At 42.0% G+C, this 23717-nt stretch overlaps 1 protein-coding gene across 16 annotated transcripts in view; it reads right to left on the reverse strand.

Moving 5' to 3' along the window:
* TOM1L1 (target of myb1 like 1 membrane trafficking protein) overlaps positions 1–23717 on the reverse strand; it is a 66992-nt gene that overhangs the window by 5413 nt on the left and 37862 nt on the right. For 15 of the 16 annotated variants that reach the window (XR_015148395.1, XR_015148391.1, XR_015148389.1 and 12 more), the window contains 6 exons: positions 15397–15530; positions 11097–11157; positions 10646–10763; positions 9068–9164; positions 1851–1902; positions 131–236 (listed from right to left, as the gene is read on the reverse strand). Coding sequence is in view for 7 of the 16 variants with exons in the window: in XM_086360945.1 (XP_086217071.1) it covers positions 131–236; positions 1851–1902; positions 9068–9164; positions 10646–10763; positions 11097–11157; positions 15397–15530 (568 nt within the window). In the remaining 9 variants the exon portion in view is untranslated. Of the gene's footprint in view, positions 1–130; positions 237–1850; positions 1903–9067; positions 9165–10645; positions 10764–11096; positions 11158–15396; positions 15531–17284; positions 22469–23717 lie in introns of those variants that run through there. The other variant, XR_015148398.1, reaches the window with a different exon arrangement.

Genomic DNA, 23717 nt, shown 5'->3' on the forward strand with positions numbered 1-23717 from the left:
TTAAAAATACAAATGCACTCTATAATTTCTTCTCTCTGCATATCTGTCTTTAGTCACCAATAAATCTCTAGCAGACCCATCTATTCTCATAAGTTTCCTTATTTGGTGCAGATAATAAGGTCTTAAGTACCTGGATGATTGCTGGGCAGAGGTGGCAGTCTCTGGTTTGATGGTGTTGCTGGAACGGTCTGTAGGCTAACTGGCTGCAGTAATACTGAATTTGAATGTTCCAGAAACTGAAGAGAGCAAAGCACACGTTCAAATAAACATTCTAAGCTTTTATGATTTTGATTCCTAGCCTTCCAAGTGGCACTATCCCAAGAACTATATATTCTTAATCAGATAAGAATTACTAATGATTAACTATTATTTTAGTTTTTAAGGTAATATCCCCTTATAAAACCTACTGCTTTTCTGTCTGGTTTCATGCCCCCTGCACCTTAATTCCCATATAAAATGTAAACTAAAATATATTGCTTAAAACCCAAAAACCAGGAATGTATGGCTCACTCCAGAGTCTCCTGTCCCACACTGAATATAAAACCTTGGCCTCAAAGAGGCAAAACCATTAAGTACAAAAAAGCGTATCTGTCAGACCTGGTCAAGAGAATGCCTCACCACTGGGGACATGGAGCAGAGCCCTGTGGGTCCTGTGATTATCTGAGGGGACATGGGTCATATGCTCTGAAGCAGGCAGAGCCAGTGCAGCTGAAGCAGAGTAAGGCAAGGGAGGGGGCCGGAAGTACAGCTGGAGAGGCAATGGGAGAGGTCAGAGTGGCTTCTCAGGCTTTTATCGAGTAAAGTGGAGTCAGAAAACCACAGGTGGCTTTAGAGCAAATGAGTAACATAAACTTTATTTTTAGAAAAGATTTGTTCTGGTTTCTGTTTGGAGAACAGATTGTACGATGGGGTGGGGGTGGAGAGGGAGGCGGAGGCTGGAACAGCAGCCCTGTGGGAAGCCACTGCGGTCCCCATCTGATGTAGCTTGCACTGGGACGTGAAGGGGAGGTGGGAAGAAGTGGCTGCATGACAGATATATTTTGAAAGCAAAGGTAAAACGGTAAAGGCCAAGCACAGCTTCCCAAGGTTTTTGACCTGAACAACAGAAACAGTGGCCATTTACAGAATGGGGAAGACGGCCGAAGCAGCAAATCGGGAGCTGAGGCTGAAAGCAAGCAAGGGGAGATGTGAAGTGGAAGGTGGAAATGTGAGCTCTGCACGTGGGGAAGGGGTATGGACTGGAAACAGCTTCTAAGTGCTCAGAGTGTGAATGGTATTTCTTGATACAAGACCAAAGACCAGAGAGGAAAGAATGTGGGCAGAGAAATCTGAGGCCTGACTCCCGGGGTCTCCAACACTGAGAGGCTGGTAGAGGAGAAGAGGTCAGCAAAGAGATGCAGAAGAGAGCAGCGGGACAGCCTGAAGGGCGCAGTGTCGGAAAGCACGCGTGCAGACGGGAGGAGGTGACGGGTCTCAGCTGCTGCTGATCAGGCAGGATGAGCGCTGAGCACTGCAGGACTAGTCAGTCATCGGGAGGTCTCTGGTGACCTTGACAAGAGCTCAGCCCGTGAGGCGGCTGAGAGGAGAACTTGCCTGAAGTCCGTCAGATGATGGGAGCAAAGAGAGCACAGATAGCAAATAAAAACAGTTCCAGGGGAATTCTGTTCCTTTACTATCTTTCTAATGGAAGTGAGACCAAAGAGGCAACAAGGAAAAGCCCTAACAAGGGCTTCATTAACACCTTATGAAGAAATTTTGCGCAGAACCTGAGAATTAAGGACTGGGAGCTCCATTTTAGCATGATAATCTGCTCCCTGGGGGCACTGCCCGGGAAGTCCTTCATTACTTACACTCTCGTATGTATGACTTGAGGCGAGGTTTTGGCTGGTCCTTTGGGCAAACCTAGGATAGTGTGATAATAGAGCATGATTACCCTACAGTGAGAACACAGTGCAAAAAGATGACCTTCCTGGTCTAAAAGCAATACCCACAATGCACCTTCAGACTGCACAGAAGTATTAATTGTATAGAACAACTGCCAGTGGTGTTGGTGCCCACCAGGTCATAATGCCCAAACGCCAAAGAGAATGAGGACAAAGCACTGGTGCTGGGCAGCAGCAGCCCGAGACCTGGAGCGCACTCTATCGGTCACAGCAGAGCCTTCAGTCTCCGCATGAGAGCAGCTACTTCTAAAGGATGAAAGGCAAGGCAGAGTAGAGGTTAGGATGCAGGGACAGTTTGCAGTTGGGAGTAAACACATTTGCCCTGTCTCTTTCACCAAATGCAACTATAAAATCTGGATAGAAGGCATGGGGCAAATATCTGAGAACTGCAAGGTAAATACTAATTACAGGCTAATTGGGAAAGAAGACTAGAATTGGAGTATCAATGAATTGTTGGTGAACTTACCATGTTCTGCCCCTCTGGGTATTTCCAAACTGGCATGCAGTGCAGCCTAAAGCCCACCTGGACAGCGAGGACACACAGCTCCAGGAGAAGACGCTCATTCTCACTCAAGGAGCAGGAAGGGAAACCCCAGTGCCCAGAGTGTGCAGGGCAAGCCTCGTCCCTTTCTTCCTCTTCCTTCTCTCACTCGAATCCCCGGGCAATCCCAAGGCGGCCGCAGTGACAGCAGAGGCAACGGGGACCGACAGGGGCTTAAACCTCTGAGAGGCAACTTCCACTCTAAGAGGGGAACTGTGATCATCCCAAGAGGATGAGGCAAAACCTTGTTTCTTTTACCCTTTCTGTCCTGCCGTTTGGTCCCCAATACAAGCGTAGTCAAGGAAATGCATGACACAGTAAACCTGTAGCTTTTTGACTGGAGAAACCAAAAAGGGAATCCCAGGAAAGCAAAGAATCAGGGAAATCACAAAGACAGAGGAATTCAGGACAATGACTTCAAAGTTGTTTATGAAATCCTGTGCTTACACCTTGATCTATGCATCCATGGCTGATCCCAATCAATGCCAAGTGAAAGTGAAAGTGAAGTCGCTTAGTCGTGTCCGACTCTGCGACCCCATGGACTGTAGCCTACCAGGCTCCTCCATCCATGGGATCTTTCAGGCAAGAATACTAGAGTGGGTTAAGGATGTTGAGAAATGAACACACAGCCTGCTGTCCAGACCTTACGGTGACAAATGGGTGGCACGCGTGTGGGACGCATCTCAGTAACACTCAACGGCTTTGAAAATGTAACTGACATCAGAACGAAAGCACACAGAAGGCAGGCTGAAACTGCAGCATAAACGTCACTGGGTTGTCTGCCTGCTAAAATCAAAGTACCAACATTCAACACAGGACTTAGATAAGACCCAGTGTTTCATATCATTAAAAATGCTCAAGATACAACCCCAAATCTACGCATATGACGAACTGAGAAAATTTAAACTTGTAAGAGAAAAGACAGCAGTGCTTGATACCTATGAATAGAGGACACAAATGATTAAATTATCTCACAATTTTAAAGCAGCTTTTTATACAAATGCTTCAACAAGAAACTGTGAACACTGGAAAAAAAAAAAAAACATTCAATAGAAGTTCTCAGCAAAGAAACACAAGATAATAAAGAAGAGTCAAATGGTAATTTTAGAATTAAAAAATACAATTAACTAAAATTTTAAAAAATACAGAATGAGCATGAGCTAAACAGCAAAATGGAGATGACAGAGGAAATCGAGTGAGAAAAGCCATGAACAGAACCCTATGGGTCTATGAGACGGCAACAGTCCAATGGGGTCATCCAAAGTCCCAGAGGGGGAATGAAGTATGTAGTGCTGAAAAGCATATTTGAAGAAATAAAGGCTGAAAACGTCACAAATTTGGTGACAGAAAAATCCACAGATTCAAGAAGTTCAGTGTAATAAGCTGAATGGAGGTTCCCAAAGAGTTATGTCCTTGTCCTAATTTCTGGAATCTGTGACTGTCACGTTATTTGGAAAAAGAGTCTTTGCAGATATAATTAAGGATACTGAGATGATGTTTGAGTGGGCACTAAATCCAACGATATATGACCCTAAAATAGAAAAATGGGGATCTGGGGAGGGACTTGAGAAACTCTGGGGAGAAGGCAATGTGAAGATGGAGAAAGAAAGCAAAGTGTGTGGCCACGAGACACAGAAGTAAAGGAGTGCCCACGCTTCCCAGAAGAATCACTTCTCTCCTCAGAGTCCTGGGAGGAGACGCCTTGCTTCCTTTCAGACCTCTAGTCTCCAGAACTCTAAGAAGGTGAGTTCCATTACCCAGTTTCTGGTAATGTTTTTGTGATAGCCACAGGAAACAAATACACTCAGTAGAACAAAGACAGCCATACTTAGACATATCATAATCAAACTGTTTAAATAGAAAAAAATAAAAGTTCTTGAAAGCACAGATAGAAAGAAGTAACACGGAGTCAACACAGAACAAGAATTTGAATGAATGTTAGATTTCTCATTAGAAGCCATTTAGGCCAGAAGACACTGGAGCAGTGTTTAAAAACTGCTAGAACAAAAGAACCGTCAGCCCAGAACCTTATATCCAGTAAGAGTATCCTTCAGGAACAAAACTGAAAATGAAATACTCACATAGAATATACTAAGAAACCTTCACTGCCATCAGATCTTCTCTAAATTAATAATGCAAAAAGAAATTCTTCAGAGACAAGAGAAACTGTACCAGAGGAAAATGAAAGGAAAGCAACAGGAATGGTAAATATTAGGTAAATATGACAGACTATTCTACTCTTCCTGAGTCTTTAAAATTTATTTAAGGGCTGCAAGTAAAAACTGTATTATGAAAAAATTGTAAAATAATTTTTCATTGGTAGTGGTTTTTTAACATATATATACATAATATATATGATAACTATCATATAAAGGGGAGAGCTGTATAAAATTTCTATATTTCACTTCAAATGGGAAAATACTGGTTTTAAATACACTAAAAAAATTGCAGTTCCTAGAGCAACCAGTCCTCCCCTCCCCATATATAAACTGTACAAAAATATAGTATCATAATAAAATGGATATCAAAAACATCCAAAGAGCCCAAAGTATGAAGGAAAGAGGAAACAGAAAAAACAAAACACAACCAAAAAAACAGCAAAGGAAACAAACAGAAAAGCGAATCACACAACAGTGGTCCTAATCCAGACATATTAAATATAAACAGTCTAAGCATACCAATTAAAGACAGACATTATGAGAGTATTTAAAAACGTATGACCCAACCATAAGTTATCTGCAAGACACTCACTTCAAATAGTTAAAAGTAAAAAGTTAGATATACCATACAAATATAATCAAAAGAAAGTTAGAGTGGCTTTGATTACAATCAAAGTAAACATCAAGGTAAAGACAATTACAAAGGATAAAGAGGGACATTACATAATGATAAAAAGAGTCAATTCTCCAAGAAGACAACAATCCTGAATGCAAATGCACTGAAAGAGCTTCAAAATACACGAAGCAAACAATTTTACATAACCTTTCCAGAAATATCACATACCATATGACTATTCAGACCCTATTGTCAAAAAGACCAACCGTAATGACAGAACAGACTGGTGGCTGCTGAGGCTTGGGGGTGGGGGGTGACTATAAGGGACTAGCATAAGGGAGTTTTTTTGGATAATGAACTATTCCATATTCAGAGTGTGGGGATGGTTACATGCATCTATATATATGTTAGAAAAAACACAGAGCTCTGCAGCAAACAAAAAAAGGGTCAATTTTACCATATGGAAATTGTAAAAATAAAATTAGAGTGAAAAGAAAAAAAAAGAGAGAGAGCAGGTATTGAAATCAGATTCACTTGAATTTGAATCCTCCTTCTGCACTAGTTGGACAACCTTTTGTTTGGCAAGCTGATATTTCTCGGTCTTGGTTTCCTCACCAGTACAGTGAGTACTGGGGGTACCTACCTCAGAGCACTGCAAGGAGCACTAGATTAGGGAACCAGAGAGCATGTCTTATTCTTAGCCTGCTGCCCGATACTAAGTAGGCTATAAATATGACTTTATCCTATCATCATCACTGCTTTTCAGGAATCTGGTCCATTATGAGAAATTCCATCACTCATTTGTTGTGTGATAAATTGTACTGCAAACAAAAGAGGGGTGGGAAAACCTTAAGACTGCCAGATATTTTGACAGCTGATTGCGCCTCTTATAATCTTTGGGCTTCCCAAGTGGCTCAGATGGTAAAGAATCTGCCTGCAATGTGGGAGAACCAGGTTCAATCCCTGGGTCAGGAAGACCCTCTGAAGAAGGGCATGGCAACCCACTCCAGTATTCTTGCCTGGAGAATTCCATGGACAGGGGAGCCTGGCAGGCTACAGTCCATGGAGTTGCAAAGAGTTGGTCATGACTAAGCAACTTTCACTTTTTTCTACAAGTAATCTTTCACACCTGATTCAACTCAGATTGATGCCTTAGGGAACTTTAGTGCTTCAATTTCCAACACTATAAAAAACCAGACTAGTGATAGTATCATTCAGGTAAGTTTTCAAAAATTAGAAAAAATATGTTCAAAAGACATTGTCTAGAAAACAAAACGGATGTCACCCATTATCTTTCACTCCAGTGAATTCTAAGAACTACTATAATTATTTTGATATCTGGATCTTGGGTAGACAATCAAAATAAAGTTTCTAATGATCAGCTGATCACTGTTTTATGGTTCCCCAGAAACTCTTTTTAAAACTAAAGATTCCTGCTACTGAATCAGAGTTTCTGGGGTCTAGCCCTTTTACTTTTTAATAGTCACTCAAGTGATTTTTATGCACCTTGAAGTATGAGATCCATGATACCAAGCAGCTATTAGCTAAGATTTGATCTTTGTGTGGTTTTATACATTTTTTTTTGTAATGGGATTTCATTTATATGGTCAATCTTTCCTAACAAGATTTTCAGGATAAAGGAAAATAGAATCAGCTACTTCAGACAACATGATTTACTAAGCAACTTCACTGGAGTTCTGCCTACAACATTTCAACAATTACTTGCACCACAGAAGTCAATACCAGAAGGTGTCAAGTTAAGGTACCTACCCAACCTTATCGTTTGGAGGTTCAAATGACAGCACGTGAATCTTTCCTTTCTCTCTTCTCCCCTTACACACTTTTTCCCCTCTTTTTCTCCCTAGTTTGATTCTCCTTTCTCTTCTCCTCCCTCTGCACCTCTTTTTAACCAGAAAAGTGACTGAAAAAAATCTAAGTCCAATGACATAAAAATACAGCCAAGATATGCTGTTGTATGAAAAACAAAAGAAAGTTTTGAAACAGTACATACAGTTTGCTGCCCTTCATTTAATAAAGGAGAAAAATAATTCATATTCCTATTTACATAAAGACCCTTTGGAAGGATAAATAAGAAACTAACAGAGGGGTTCCCTGGGTGGAAGCAGGTATGACCCAAGGGTAGGAACAGGCAGGATAGGAGTGGGGTAAGATCGAGTATTGTCCTTGTACATCTTTTAATACTGCTTTGATATCTGAAACATGGAGGTGTACTGCCTATTACCTGAAATACATATATTTAAAAGGGAAAAAAAGAATATAGGCCTTGACGGAAGGCAAATCTAACTTCTGCTTATTTTTTTTTGCTATTTATCTACTCCATCCTGCCTCCTCTTAACCTTAGGTTAAGGTTTTTCAGTCACTTTTCTATACTTTGTTTAGGTTCCTCTGCATTTTTCTTGTATTTCTTTATGCAAAGAGAGGCAAATATTAGCATCTATTATTTCCCACTTTCTTACACAAATGCAAGAGAGTATACACACAGTGCTTTGCAGCTTTACTTACTTAATAATAAATACACTGGTGATTGTCCCTCACGTAAGGGCCTACTTTTCTTCCCCAGCAGCATAATACAGTGTGTAGATGTTTATTTAATTATTCCCCAAACTGAAGGGTATTTGAGTTGTTTCCAATTATCTATTGCACAAATGTTGTCAAGAACAACTGACTTTATTTTGCATAAGTGAGCATAAATACCTAGAAGTGAGACTGCAAGTCCAAAGGTATGTTTATAATTTTACATACATTTATAATTTTAACAGAAATTGCCATGTGCCCCCTAATAAGAACCGCACAGTTTTGTTATAGTATTTGTCTCTCCACAGTCAACAAAGCACGTTAACAAACATGCAGACTTATGCCAATCTGTGAGGTTAAAAAATAGTCTTATTGCGTTTTAACTTATACTTCTGTAACTGTAAGTAAGGCTGAGCATCACTGAGCAAAAATATGTTTTTAGGCCCATTTGTATTTCTTTTTTGGTAAACTATCAGTTCACCAGACCTGCTAGTTAATTAGTATATGAACTTGGGTAAGTTCTATTCCCTAAATCTCAGGCTTTTTTCCTATAAAATGGGAATAATGATAACAGCACTGATTCAAGAACTATTGCAAAGATTAAATGAAATAAAAACAGCTCAGCAAAGTGTCTCCCACATAGCGAGTGCTCTGCAATCTGTGTGGCCATTTCTGTTCCCCTCACTGTCAATACAGTTTTCCTACCTCCCGTTACCACTATAAAAAAAACAGAGAAACAGGATTTATTGAATGCTTATTATGTACAGAGTGCTATCCTAGGAGGTACATGTAGCATTTCACAGAATCTTTTGAAGAATCCTAGAGAGGATTCTTGGAAGAAAAATGAAGGCTCATGCTGGATAAGTTTCTCATTCAAGGTCGCACAGCTACTAAGAAATAGTACTGAAAGTCTAAATCAGTTATGTCAGATCCCTAGCGAAAATGAATGTGTTAGTTGCTCAGTCATGTCTGACTCTTTTCAACCCCATGTACTGTAGTCTGCCAGGCTTCTCTGTCCATGGAATTCTCCAGGCAAGAATACTGGAGTGCGTTACCATGCCCTCCTCCAGGGGATCTTCCTCACCCAGGGATTGAACCTGGGTCTCCTGCATCGCAGGTGGATTCTTTACCATCTGAGCCACCAGGAGCAGTACTGAAATTCTGTATCAGTTATGTCAGATTCCCAAGTACTCCACCTTTTCTATTATGCCATGTTTTCTTAAATATGAGGAATGAGATTGAATTAGTTCTGGAGTATTACTAACATACTTACAGGGGTGTTTCTGTATTTTCCAAGGCTAGCAGATCCACCTGTGTATTAAGACTGGGTTTGAAGTTGTTTGGTACAACTGGTCTCAGAGAGCTGAAATCTAGAACACAAAATGTACTTGTTCAGCTTTAAAACATTCTGTCCATCAGTTCTGTTGGATTTTCCATTGCCACCATCAAATGAAATAGATTGAGATTAGTTTTATCACCATAAAATCATGGTATCTCCTCAAACAAAAATTAAAAAACATTTATCGCAACTGGAGAGAGAGAAATTCCCTGTCATAAAAAGAGGATGCTGTGAAGGTAACAATTATTATATTGGGTTTTCTAAAATCCCAGGCTGACTCAGAATGGAAGGGATTTTATGTCTTTTCCTGTGAAGCACAAAAGTAAAAAGTGTGGTATACAAAGTTCTACTCTCACCTCTCCAAACTCTTAAATTTCCATAATCATGAGATACCCCATAGAGAATAATTATTTCTCCCCCTCTGAAAACACTGATAAAAACTTGAAAACTCTTCAATATAATAGATTCCAAACATCCCACTGGTCTAAGCAAGCAGCCAACATTTTAGAAATGGAGGAAGGGAGGAATTTATAAGAAAACCACAAATTGAATAATACTGAATATTTTGATTCTAAAAAAATCTTGCTAACATAAATGGCAAACAAACTCATTTTAACTTGGCAGAAAATTCTGGATTTCAGGATTTTTCATTATGTTTGGTGGTAGTTTAGTCACTAAGTTGTGTCCAACTCTTGTGAACCCATGGACTGAAGCCCGCCAGGCTCCTCTGTCCATGGGATCCTCCAGGCAAGAATACTGGAGTGGGTTGCCATTTCCTTCTCCAGGGGATATTTCCATTCCAGGGATCGAACCCAGGTCTCCTGCGTTGCAGGCAGATTCTTTACCAACTGAGCTACGAGGGAAGCCCCCATTTTACTTTGTAATTTACCAAAACTCTTTGGGAAGGATAATAGGAAGTAACAAATAAATTAGACAAATAGCTAACTCTAAGCCTACAGTGCAACATCATCCTCTACTTTCACAAAAACCCATTAATGCAACTCACTTAGTAGGAAAGTCTCAAGAGTTGGGTGGCTAAGAAGTAACAGAACTGGACTGGTGCATTTCAACTTGGACTTCTCTGACTCAAAAGTCTGTGATTTATCCTCTACATTTCACCTCATGAGGCCTCATAACTCCTGATTTTCTCTATCTGTATCAAATATTCCCTTACCTGATGCTGTAGTATGGCAGAGAAACCCAAAGATAATAGTGAATGGGTTCAGAGTACGTGTAAATGTTGGCCATGGAGTTGAACAAGCTCTGTAAGCAGGCCAGGTGAATTCCAAGCCAGTGGGATGGGTTTCAAGGACCTCCTTCCCTAGACACATCCCATTCCTGTACTGGGTAGACCTAACCACTGGCGAAGAAGTAATTACATCTCCTGATACAGTTCTCTGATACTCAAATTGACTTCAGTCATTCTCAAGTTGCATTTAATCAAGAAACCAAGGAGAACTGTTTCACATTAAGCTCTTCTGCTGGTCTGAAAAGACCCACGTGCTTATTTACTTAAGTCTGAAAGCTGAGCATTCAGGGTGCTGACTTCTCCCAGGGTGGTCCTAGGCGTTGGAAGGCTGGGACTCAGGTCAAGGAGATCTGAGGATGGGGCAGAAGGTTCACTGGTAGTCTGAAAACAAAACAAACAAAAACACAATTTAGAAAAAACTGCATAAGGCAGTTTATCATGGCCTTCTCCCCAGAGACTTTCCTTTGGAAAAAGGAAGATCTTATTTTGGAGGTATCCTCGGAGAGAATTCTCCATTCCATTGGCAACACTAGGAGTAATCCCATCTCACCACTAACATGGCTTCCCTGCTTAATTAGAGAATCTTCTTATGAGCTCTTATCAATAACTCAATAAGTCATTAAGGCAAAGACTTGTTTTAGGTAAGCTTTGCACCTTACCATGCAATTTGTAAAATTTTCCATTGTTTATTTTATAACATTTCTATTTACTTACATTGGCATCTTCCCTCTGGCTCTTATTTTGCTCTAAAATCCTTTGTTGGTTTCGAGTAAACCTGTTTGAATTAACAAAATGCAAGTATTTAAAAGAAAACATGTGAAAATGCTGTAATATTTAACAAATTATTAATATGCAAATATTCACCAACTTCATCCATAATCAATTCCCAATAAAGTACTTTAATAACTTTTTCCCAGTTCTATGAGAAAATGGACAAATATTATAAACACTAATAATTCAATCACCAAATTTTATGGTCTCTATTAACATTATGTATTTCCTTGTACTATTTTTTTTTCTGTAAGTTAATCTATTTTAAACTTTATTGAAATTATATTTACATAATTCAGTATCATAATTCCCATTATGTTGACATCATTTTTCTAGTTATTCAGAAATACAACGTTTAGTTGTTGTATATTTTGCCTTATGAATATATCAGAAAGTGAAAGTGAAGTCACTCAATCGTGTCCAACTCTTTGTGACCCCATAGACTGTAGCCTACCTTAGACTGTAGCCTACAGGCTTCTCCATCCATGGGATTTTCCAGGCAAGAGTACCAGAGTGGGTTGCCATTTCCTTCTCCAGGGGATCTTCCCAACCCAGGGATCAAACCTGGGTCTCCTGCATTGCAGGCAGATGCTTTACCCTCTGAGCCACCAGGGAAGCCCATGAATATATCACATACTTAAAAATTCTCCTTATTCCCAAATATGCTTCCAATTTTGCCAAAATTGTCAAAAGTTACCATTCTACATAAAATTCACATACAGTTAACATGTTTTCATTGTTTAATCTTCATTTTTATAATTTGCTTGGCACCCAAAAATATTGACCTTTTACAACTTTGTTTTAATTTTACACTGTTCCTACTTTACTGTGGGTAAAGAAGGAGCAGGGACACAAATCAATAAGAGAACAGGTCTGAAAGAATAGTGACGTTGAAGGCAGAAATCCAAAGTACAAGTGTTAGCTTTATTACTGAGGAGTTATAAGACCATACATTCGGCCTTCAGTTGTCCAACTACTCACAGAGAATAGTAGTGTTTGAGCCATTTCCTCAGAAAGCTATTTTAAACAGCAAAATATAGGAAGATAGGTAATATATGGATGTGGACATGCTTTGCAAACTAAAAGCTGCTTCAGAAACACATAGTGTTACTATTACGACACATCAGTTCCATGAACCTATACACTATAGCGTCTAAAAGCTTACTCTGAATTAGAATACGGCTGATTTCAGGATTTTCCCTGTTCTAACACACAGGCTCTTCTTCCGTTTATTAATGGCACTGGCTTCTTATGTGCAAGGTATGACCAACCCTCACAAACCAAGCCTTGAGTAACAAATTCCTGTTTCCTTATCTGCACAACTATTCTCTGGATGTAACGAGTGGAAACTTTTGGAGATTCCGGAACAGGATGAGTGTGTTTTGCCTGTGGGATGGATGTGAATCTTTAAGGAACAGAGGGCAGACGTTGGTAAGCAGAATCATCCCCCTACCAAGACATCCACATAGTAAATCAATGGAACAGTGAGTATGTCAGGTTAGAGGGCACATGGGCTGAAGGTTGCTAGTGAGCAGACTTTAACTGAGAGATTGTCCTGGACTGTTTAGATAAGCCCAGAGTAATCAGGAAGGCCCTTAAATGTGGACAGGGAGACAGAAGAAGGAAGCAAGAGGGATACAACGTGGGAAGGACCCAGCCAGACAATGCCGGCTTTGAAAACGGAGGAAAGAGGTCAGGAGCCAGGGAAAATGGCATCAACTGCACGCTGCAGGGAAATGATTCTCCTCTAAAGCCTCCAAGAAGAAACAAAGTCCTGGTTCAAAGCTCATTCAGAAAAAGCTGTTCACAGAAGTAACCCACTCTCCTAGCATCAAGACCAAATAAACAAACATTCCTCCTCAGAGGAAGCTTTTTGTAAGTGGTCTTATGGTTTGCAATAATAGAATTCTTCAAAATGAAAACCAGGAGTTGGCACCCGACTGAAAACCGTATGGTTTTCCTTAGACATCTTCCTACTTAGAAAGATTTACACCAAAGCAAACGAAGGGTGAGGACCGTGAGAAGCTGCTGAGGGAAAGCGAACATGGTCGCGGGGCTCACATCTGCCTCTGGGCGCCCCGGCACATCTGGGCAGAACGGCTGCTCGCTCTCACGCTGAGACACAGGGAAACCTTGTTTCACAGCTGTGCATCTACTTCCCCGATTCTCTTGGTTCATTCATGATCAGTGGGGGGAAAGTCCAGACCATAATTTAGAAGACTCAGTGGGACAAGAAGAGGAGGAGGACAAGAAATTAACAAATTAACGAGCTAGCACCGGCTAGCTGCTTTCATCTACATTATCACATTTAATTCTCAAAAAACAAACACAGTAAACAAACCCTTTCCAAACAGTAGTAGAATTCCCTTTAATAAACAGGGGAAAACCCAAGTCTTAAAAAGTCAAGCAATCGGTCCTGAATGAACAGCAGAGTTTGAAGCCGGGCCTGTTTACCTCTTTCCCTTAGTCACACGGGTCCCCTTCTCCATCAGCTGGTGGAAGACAGGGCCACTAACTCCAGAAAGGCTCAGCAAATAAGGTTCCCCTAAGGGCGTCTTGAAATGTCACTTTGAGGAAAACCTCTGGAATTCAGTGAGTAGGGGCCACATAAGGGAAAACTGTCCTACCCAAATGCCAGTACAGTCCCTATTCCAAACAAAGATCTAGAAGCAGTTTGGGGATCTTTAGAGGACCAGGAAGGCCTAGGGATAGGTTTGCAAAGAGCCTAGGAGACTTGCCTGAAGCTGTGTTTGTATTCAGCACTCTACACGAAGACTGAGGAGAAAGCCACCTCAGTCAAAGCAGCTGCCCTGCCTGCCCCTCCCTGGGGATGGGTCCTGGCACGGCCCGCCCCCCGGCCCAGGCCCGCTGTGCCCTGGCCTGCTCCTGATGCCGCCAGCGCCTCCCCCACCGTCCTCAGCTCAGACGGGACTTCCGCACAGAAGCTTCCCTGCCTTCTGGCATGCACCAGGTCTGGCTGTTATTCGCAGCAAACAGACCTCTAATCAGTTCATCTATCCCACTTTCCAAGCATGTGTGTGTGTGTGTAAATATATATATATATATTATTGAAGATGCTTTCCTGACTATAGGCTTGACTATAGATTACAATAGATTATAACACTATTACTTTGATGAATACATAAATGACTTGGAAACAAACATCTAACAAGTGAACTATGAGAGAAGAATGGACTGTTAAGAAGCTATTAAAAATAATGGTTTAGCCAAAGCATTTAAGAACATAGGGTATACAAATACAGTGAAGAAAATCAAAGAGAAACAAAAGGATATGTTCTTTATATAATCATGACTATAAAACAAGTTTAGAAAAGAACTAAAATGTTAGAAACCTGTATCCACAGGTTCTTTATCTGTGGATTCCACATCCAAGGATTCAACCAACCTCAAACTGAATATATTTGAAAAAGAAAAAAAAAAAATCTCAGAAAGTTCTAAAAATGAAACTTGAATTTGCCATGCACCAGCAACTATTTACATAGCATTTACATTGTATTTACAACTATTTACATAGCATTTACATTTATCAGTTATTATAAGTAACCCAGAGATGATTTAAAGTATACAGGAGGATGTACATTAAAGTGTACATGTAACCTATGCATTGGTTACATTTAAAAACTACACCATTTTACATAAAGGACTAGAGAATCTGTAGATTTTGGTGTTGCTGGGGGCATGGGTTCCTGGAATCAATCCCCTACAGATACGGACGGAAGATTGTATTTAAAATTTTTGCCTTCATTCTTTTCTGAATGGAATTTTAAAAAAAAGTTCATGTTCATATACAGATTACCCTCCCTGCTCTGATTTTGTCTAGACTATCTTCTTCTTCTCTTCTCACTACCATTTCCATGTGGTTCTCCACCTCAAACTCAGGGTAAACCCCACTTGCACGACAACGCTCAGCTTGTACCACTGGTCTGTCTGAGAGCCAGTGATGTGTGCAGTGCCGACATCTGGTGACTCAGATCCAGGCTCTGTTCACAGGTCAGCGTGTAAACACAGCTTATACCACCCACAAATGCCTCTCGCACGGCCCAGGTCACGCTCATCCCCGCAAGCCGTATCACACATTCCTGGAAGAGCAGGACCAGAATTCCCTGCCTTGGGAGGCAGGCACGTGTGTTCAAACGTGTTCTTGATCTTTCTGAGCGTCCACTGGCAGGCACTCTGAGAACACGGAGCCCTGGAGGACGGTCAGAGGGTGCCCACTGCTCACCTCTCACACCCAAGGATGGCATTATTCAGATCCTCGTTCACTTGAATCAGCTCAGCAGTGACGTCTTCATTCTCCACCACCACAAGCAGGTCCATGATCCTCTCCTGCATCTCCCGACCCGTCTTATAAAGTTTCTGTCAAAGAAGGAGAGAGATTTCTTCTTCCATGCTAAAAACCAACTCATTTGCCCTTCTTAATGACTGCAACCAAGGCTTCCCTGGTGGCTCAGACAGTAAAGAATCTGCCTGCAATACTGGAGACCCAGGTTCAATCCCTGGGTCAGGAAGATCCTCAGGAGAAGGGAATGGCTACCCACTCCAGTATTCTTACCTGGAGGATCCCATGGAGAAATAAGCTACAATCCATGAGGTTGCAAGGAGTTGGATATAACTGAGCGATTAACCCTTTCCCTTTCATACTATTGTGACCACTTCCACATGAGTCACCTATGGGAGATTACCAAACTATGTAACTATGGACAGCTCATCCTTTCTTTATCAGAAGGACATCAGAACAATATTTTCCTCTAAAAATCCAAATAGGGATCATAAAGACAATAATGTATTATACACTGCTGTAACACTGGACTAGAAATTATAACTAGTGTATAGGAATTCTAGGTTTGTGGCTTATTAGCTATGCTGTGGCAGGAAAAATAATCACTTGCTTTCTAAATCTCAGTTTACTTACTTGATAAGTGAAAAATACACTACTTGCACACACATCTACCTCAAGGGGTGACATAAAAATCAAATGAGATGTGTATAATGAGGAACTCTATAACTATAAAGCATAAAACATAAAGTGCTATTGTTATTTGTGGTAATGGAAGAAAGAAGTAGTTAAAATGCATTTACAGTGTATAATTTTCCTGTTATGTTTTACTTAAAGATGTAAAGTTTATAGTTACAACATCACATTCCAAGGTAAACTGGACCTGGATTAAAAAACTAGTCATCAATCCCATCTTTATTTAGATGGCCTGGAATCACTATTATACAAGATTCCACTCCCCAAACCAGCTTTTTCTCATAAGCATCAGAAGCACCTACAGCAGACTTACTGATTCAGAACCGCCAAAATTGAGAGTTTGGGAATTCACATCTTTTAATAAGCATCTCAGTGTTTCTCATGTACACTGATATTTGAAAACTGCTACCTTAAAACTGGGGGCTTCCCAGATGGCTCAATGCTAAAGAATCTGCCTGCCAATAAAGGAGATGTAGGACACACGGGTTTGATCCCTGGGTTGGGAAGATCCCCTGGAGAATGAAATGGCAATCCACTCAGTATTCTTGTCTGGAAAACCCCATAGACAGAGGAGTCTCGTAGGCTACAGGCCGTGGGGCCACAAAGAGTCAGATGGGAATGAGTAATTGAGCACACACACATCTTACAACTTAATTTCTCCTAGGCAAACCCTCAATAAGCCTGAGGAGCATAAAACTGATACTAATATTCCTTAAAATCCACCATGGCCAGAATTTGCCCATGTAATAGTACACTGCTGTCTGAGCCACCAGAGAAGGCCAACAGTACATCAGAATCAGGCGAAAACTCAGAGACATTCCCCTTTCACAATGAAAGCAGCAGAGCTGGCTAAGTTGTAGCACTATTTATTACATTATCCAATCTCTTCCCTCATGAAAGACAGACCTGCTGAAAAACTTACACTTTACAAAACCATTTAGCATCTCAAACAATCTATCACAAGAGTTCCAACAGGAAATCTCTAAATAAATCAAGCCACTACTAGCTGGCATTTAGACTCAGAGGTAAAGGCTACCCCATCTCCACAGAATCTTAACAAAAATGTTAAGACAGGAGAGAAGGGAAAGGGGGAAAAAAAGTGAAACAGAGAGATGTCAGACTGGGTTTTCATACTCACATTGCACAACTAAAAAAACTGGCCACATTCCCAATGATGTGGTAACTGTCAGCAGCAGTTGACGAACTTTTCCTTAAAGTCTCAGATACCAACTAGTGTTTGCTTTGTTGACCACATGGTCTGTGTGGCAACTACCCAGCTCTGCCATGGTGCAAGCAACCAGGGTCAATATGTAAACACATGGCTGTGGCGGTGTCCTCGTAAAACAGTCAGGTGGTGGCTGAGCGTGACTCACATACGGTCCCGTGGAAGAGAGCAAACGAAAAGACTTTAGACTCAGTGGACCTAAGGCCTCTCCCGTCTACATACCTGATACGGGCTCTGGTTAAAATTTAGCCTCAGTTTACTTTCTCATCTATAAAACAATGATAACCACCATCATGCAGGGTTGTTGTAAGGACAGAAAATGATGCGGTTGAAACCCCGCTGTGGGACTTCCCTGGTAGCACAGTGGATAAGAATCTGCCTGCCAACACAGGGAACAAGGGTGCGATCCCTAGTCCACGAAGGTCCCACGTACCACGGAGCCTCTAAGACCGTGTGTCACAACTATCGAAGCCCACACACCCGAAGCCTGCGGCCTACAACAGGAGAAGGCACCTCCATGAGAAGCGAGTGTGCCGGGATGAAGAGTAACAACCCCCCTGCTGCAGCCAGACACCCAGCTCAGCCAGCTGAGCTGCGTCAAAGCAACAAAGTCTCAGCGCAGCCAACAATAAATAATTAAATTAAAAAAAAAAACACAACACTCTGTCTGCAATATAGGGCAGTCAATGAATGTATTATGGATACCCAAGGAGGTATCACTAGCAGGTTAACTAGCTAATACGTTCCTGTAAGACCTGTGCCACTACCCAGGACCCAGTATTAAACAAAGGAAAAAACTAAGAACAGCTTTTGCTGCAATGCCATGAGGAATGAGAACTTTTCCTCTTTCTGCATTAGCGTGCAAAACAGTTCATCTTCTTGCTCACTGGCAGCCTTGCTAAAACAATGTCATGATCAAGGAAATACAATGGCTGTTAGATGCCTGTGACAAAAATGTAGAAATTGATTTGAAATGAATTTGCAGCCAACATCAATAGCCCCTCGTCATGGGAAGACCGTCCCTTTGCCCTCTCAAGAGACAGATGGAATGGAGACATGAAAGGAACACCACATTTCTCAGCAGGTTTGCAAAGCAGAATCTGAAAAACTTCTTCAAAAGCCGGCCCGCTCTGATCTTTGCAACTGATGTCTGTCTCGGAAGAAAGTCAAGCCACCTGGAAACGCTGTAGATCAAGCACCATGAACCAAAAGGACGAGTCAGAAGCCCCCCCCATAGCAGGCTCTCACAGGGCTCTGGATGTGGGGAGCCAGGGGGAGGGAGTCCAAACACGGAGGCACAGCTGCTGGTGCAAGTGCCATCACGGGGCCCCGGGACTGCCTCACTTCCTGCCGTATCAAAGCAAAGGCAGGCTGCAAAGCCAAAGGGAATGTAACAATCATTTCAAAAGTCTCGGGAGTGAAACAAAAAGGAGCTCACCTAGAATCGCCGCTTCTGGCGTCCAGATGGCTCCCACTTTTCCACAGAGCACTTGGGAGTTAAGGAAGAAGATTCTGTCACACTTTAACTCCAAACGCAACTGCCCCACACCTACCAACACAGGGCAACTCCGTAAAAAAAAGTAAAGTATCTGAACATATCCTTTGAGAAAGTAATAACGAGAAGAAAGGCGTTTGCTTGCAAGCCTTCCCTGGAAATAGTATGTCTAGCCCTACCGCCATCACACACCTCCTCTCTCCAGGCCCTCCCCCCCGGAGAGCGAGAGAACCCAAGACGATGCTGGCCACCTGTGTCAGAAAGTCAGTCCAGGTTCACAGTGAGAAGGGAGCGCTACACTGGATATGATGAAGCCTCAGGAAGACAAGGTTTGTACTCCAGCCCTATCATTGCTGCCACTGCCATGGACAGATCATCACCTTTCTAAATATGCAGCCTCCTCTGTAAAGGAAAGGGAGATGGCCCCAAAGGTATTGAAAGGGCCTTCCACTCTTAACACCTTACAAGTCTCTGAATGGGAAAGACAGAGTCATTAGAGCAGATGACTTTTTACCAGTTATTCTCACAGGACCAAATTTCCGATTCATATGATTTTTAACTTTTCTAGTAAGTTAGAGGAAGACTTATTCTAGTTGTGCTTTTAAAATCTGGGCTCACTTTATTCTACACAAGACTAAAACATTCTCTTCTTTCACTGTCCTACCAGGTCAAGGCAAAAACCAAAACGGGAGCTCAGCCACTCACGGGTAAGAGTAAGGTGATTCAGAGTTAATGCAAGAACAGAACATGCAACGACGTTTCATTGCTGTGACCAGAACAGATACTTTTAACTCATCACAAGGCTCATTAGACTGGATGCACCTCAGAATCTCAGCACACCACTCTGGCAAACTAAAAGAAATCTCGTCTCTGCCCTTTATGAAGTTTGAAGTCCCGGAGCAACAGAGTGGCTGGGAAATGTGTTTCACCAAAATAGTTTTAATGCCTAAGAGTCTAACAAAGAGAAAGGAGCTCTGAGAATTAGCAGGTCTTCAAGAGCTAACTCTTCCGCATAGATTGGAAGAACAGATAGGGGATTCCAAGTAAGTATACTGGATTTCAGACAGAAGGAAACAGGCAGGGATCGTGTTTTAAATAAATAGAACAGCTGTGAGAAGTTATGTGCCAACAGACAAACCAGGAAATGATTCCAAGTAGAGGCTGCTTTTAACAGTAACAGATTGCATACATGACTATGATGGTTGGTAAAGCATAAGAGCCAAGATATTTGTGAGTGGAGCCTTTTCCTATGGGCTGCACACCTTTTTGCCTTCCAGACCCACCTTCCACACGCTGCCCTGCTGAGTGCCCCAAGGCTGACCCAGAGGGAACATGCCACCAGGCCCCGTGCCACCTCGCTTCTGACTGGCTCAGTGGATGGGACCCACAGGGAGGAGGCGGGAGAGTGCAGAGGGATGTGGTCAGGCTCCTTGTCATCGTTGCTCTTTCGGCCACAGACACCACTGCCCTCACGGCTGCCTGCCGTGTGCGACTCTTCCCACTGGTTCTGGAAAAAGTTCCCTCTTGCCTATTTATGCCTAGAGAAAGCAGCTGACAGCCCAGGGTAACAAGCTAGCTCCTACGGTTTCGCTGAACCCTGCGGTATCTTGCTAAATAAACAGTACCTTAATTTAATTCTTTTCAAATTACCCAAATGGAGCATGCCATCTGTTTGACCGATAAACCCTAGAAAGCACAAAAACAGAGCAATTTAAATATTATGGTAGCAACACAGGGATAGACAAAGAGATCAAATCAAGAGAACAGCCTCTGGAAAGATATCCTTGCTCTGAAATATAGAATGTGATAAAGAGGTGTTTGCAATCAGTGGAGAAGGTATAAATTGTTAATAAAAGTCATTCAGCCAGCCAGCTATAGAACTGAAAAAGATAAATGGAGGTAAAATCTCTAACTCAAACCAAGGATAAAAATTTTAATTTTAAACCACATAAAATTGAGGGAAAACCCATGGATATATTAAAGATATCTTTGCAGAGTGACTGCATGGTTCAGCACTGCTTGGGAGCAGAACCTGAGTAGTAAACAAGGCGAGCCTGTGGAGCATCCACTCCAGCAGGCAAAGGTAGCTGCACAAACGTGCAGGAAAAATCAGCAGGCTGGAGGGATGACACGCGGGCACCCCTGGGAAGTGGCTGACTTTACACTGGGGGCCAGGGAAGCCCCCTCAACGAGGTAATGTGCTAAGTTAGAAGGATGAGAAAACGTGGGCTGTTAGAAGACACAGGAAGCATGAGACTCAAGGGTGAAACAGCTCCCCAGCAAGAACGAGCTCTGCATGTCTGGGAACGGAAGGGTGGCCAGACCAAGGAGGGCACCTATGCTATGGAAGGAAAGGCAGGAGGAGATGGGGAGGTTTTATGGCCAGAGGAAGGAGGCTGGGTTGTATTCCCAATGTAAAGGGAAGCCAATGGAGGGTTTCCAGCAACATGATCCGGTTTACTTTCTAACAAGTTACATAGAGACGTTCGGTACCATCAGTCTTTAGGGAAATGCAAATCAAAAGTATAAGAAGATACCACCTCACACCTAAAGTGGCTAAAGAAAACTGAATACAACAAGTGTTGGCTAAAAGTGGAGAAACTGCAACCCTCTGCATTGCTGGTGGGAATGTTCAATGGTGCAGGCACTGGGGAAGACAGTTTACCAGTTCCTCACAAAGTTAAACAAAGAGTTTCCATATGACCCAGTCATGCTACTCCTAGCTATATACTCAGAAGGGCACACGCATTCAAACAAAGACTTACACACGGCTGTCCACGGCAGCACTAGTCACAATAGCCAAAAGACAGAACAAGTCAACTGTCCATCAACTAACAACTACATAAAATATATTCAAAGTATATACATACAATGGAATGTGGGCTGTAAAAGATCTTATGACACGGGTGGACCTTGCAAACATTATAGTAAGTTAAAGAATCATATTTTATAATTCCATTTATATGAAATACTCCCAAAAGGTAAGTCCATAGGAACAGAAAGCAGGGAAGTGGCTGCCTGGGACCGGGCAAAGACAAGAATTGGGAGAGACTGCGCAATGGGTAGAGGGTTTCCTCTGGGGATGGTGGAAATGTTTGGGACCTAAATAGAGGAAACTGGGGGGAAGGGATAGTTAGGGAGTTTGGGAGGGACAGGTACATACTCCTATATTTAAAATGGGTAACCAACAAGGACCTCCTCTGTCAGTACAGGGAACTTTGCTTAATGTCATGTGGCAGCCTGGATGGGAGGGGAGTCTGGGGGAGAATGGATGTACGTGTATGGATGCCTGAGTTCCTGTGCTATCACAACATTGTTAATTGGCCATACTCCAGTACAAAATAAAAAGTTAAAGATAATAAACAGGAAATGGTTGTGAATACGAATGCCGCTAAATTGGACATTTTTATTTTTTGGGTATGCCACATGGCTTATAGGATATCTTAGTTCCCTGATAGGGATCAAATCTGAGCCCTCAGCAGTGAAAGCACGGAGTCCTAATCACTGTCTCCAAGGAATTCCCTAAATTGCATATTTAAATTGCAAACTTTAAAATGATTAACTTTATGTTATGTAAATTTTACTTCAATTAAAGAAAAAAAAAAAAAAGCTACACAGTTCTTGGTTTCCTGCACAGCACTGTACTCTGTCCTGAAAATATCCCTGACAAGAAAATACCTAAAAATATTGGATACAATATAAAAATATTTTAATGTACATGCCTAAACTTTGAAGAAAGCATAAGAAGTCCTCAAAGGCTAAATCCAAATAGGATCCACAGATATGGAGGCAATAAAGGCACAAGCGTCTGAAAGGCACGTCTCTAATCACCCCAAGAGGCAGGAGACCAAGCCTGGGGCCTGAACAAGGTGCTGAGATGGATCAAAGACCCCCACATGCAGCTGGAACATCTGAATGGCTACAACCTATATATGAAATATATATATATATATTGATCTGTGCTGCCCCCCTCCCCCACCTCATTCCTGACAGAACTCCTTAATCCCTTGGAACTTCCCAGGTGACAGGAGCATCTTTTGTTCTGACAAGTAAACTCTTGATGGGCTTCTGGATGGTGGCTGGTCACGAGAAAGACCAAACATGATTAAAAGGTTGGAACTTTTAGCTCTGACCTCTATCCTCAGGGTATGGAAGGGGCACTGGAGATGAGAGCTAATTGATCATGCCTACTTAATGAAACCTCTATAAAAACCCATCAACTTGGGGATTCAGAGGGCTTCCAGGCTGGTGAACATACACACTGGGATGGGATGGGAGTGCACTCCAACTATGCAGGGATACAAGCTTCATGTTTAGAAATGCCCTAGACCTCACTCTTTGTATCTCTTAACCTGGTTTTCCATCTGCGTCATTTGTAATATCCGTTATAATAAACCAGTAAATATATGTACGTGTTTCCTAAAGTTCTGTGAGCCATTCATGCAAATTTTCGAACCTGAGGAGAGACCTGTGGGAACCCCCGGTTTATAGCCTGATGGTCAGAAGTACAGGAGGCTCAAACTTGCAAAGGGCATCTGAAGTGTGGTGGTCTTATGGGACCAAGCCCTTAACCTGTGGGATCTGATGCTAACTCTGGGTACTTAGGGGATCCCAGGTGGCTCTACTGGTAAAAAACCCACCTGCTAATGCAAGAGAGGTAAGAGATGTGGATTCAGTCCCTGGGTCAGGAAGATCCCCTGGAGAAGGAAATGGCAAGCACTCCAGTATCCCTGCCTGGAGAAGGAGGAGCCTGGTGGGCTACAGTCCACAGGCTCCCAAAGAGTAGGACACGACTGAAGCAACTTAGTATGCATGCTGGGTACTTAGTGTCAGAACTGAATTTAGTTTTTT

The sequence above is a fragment of the Bos grunniens genome, chromosome 19 (genome assembly GCF_055505025.1).
Source record: "Bos grunniens cultivar Pamir isolate PY7600 chromosome 19, Bosgru_T2T1.0, whole genome shotgun sequence".
Taxonomy (NCBI): Eukaryota; Metazoa; Chordata; class Mammalia; order Artiodactyla; family Bovidae; genus Bos; species Bos grunniens.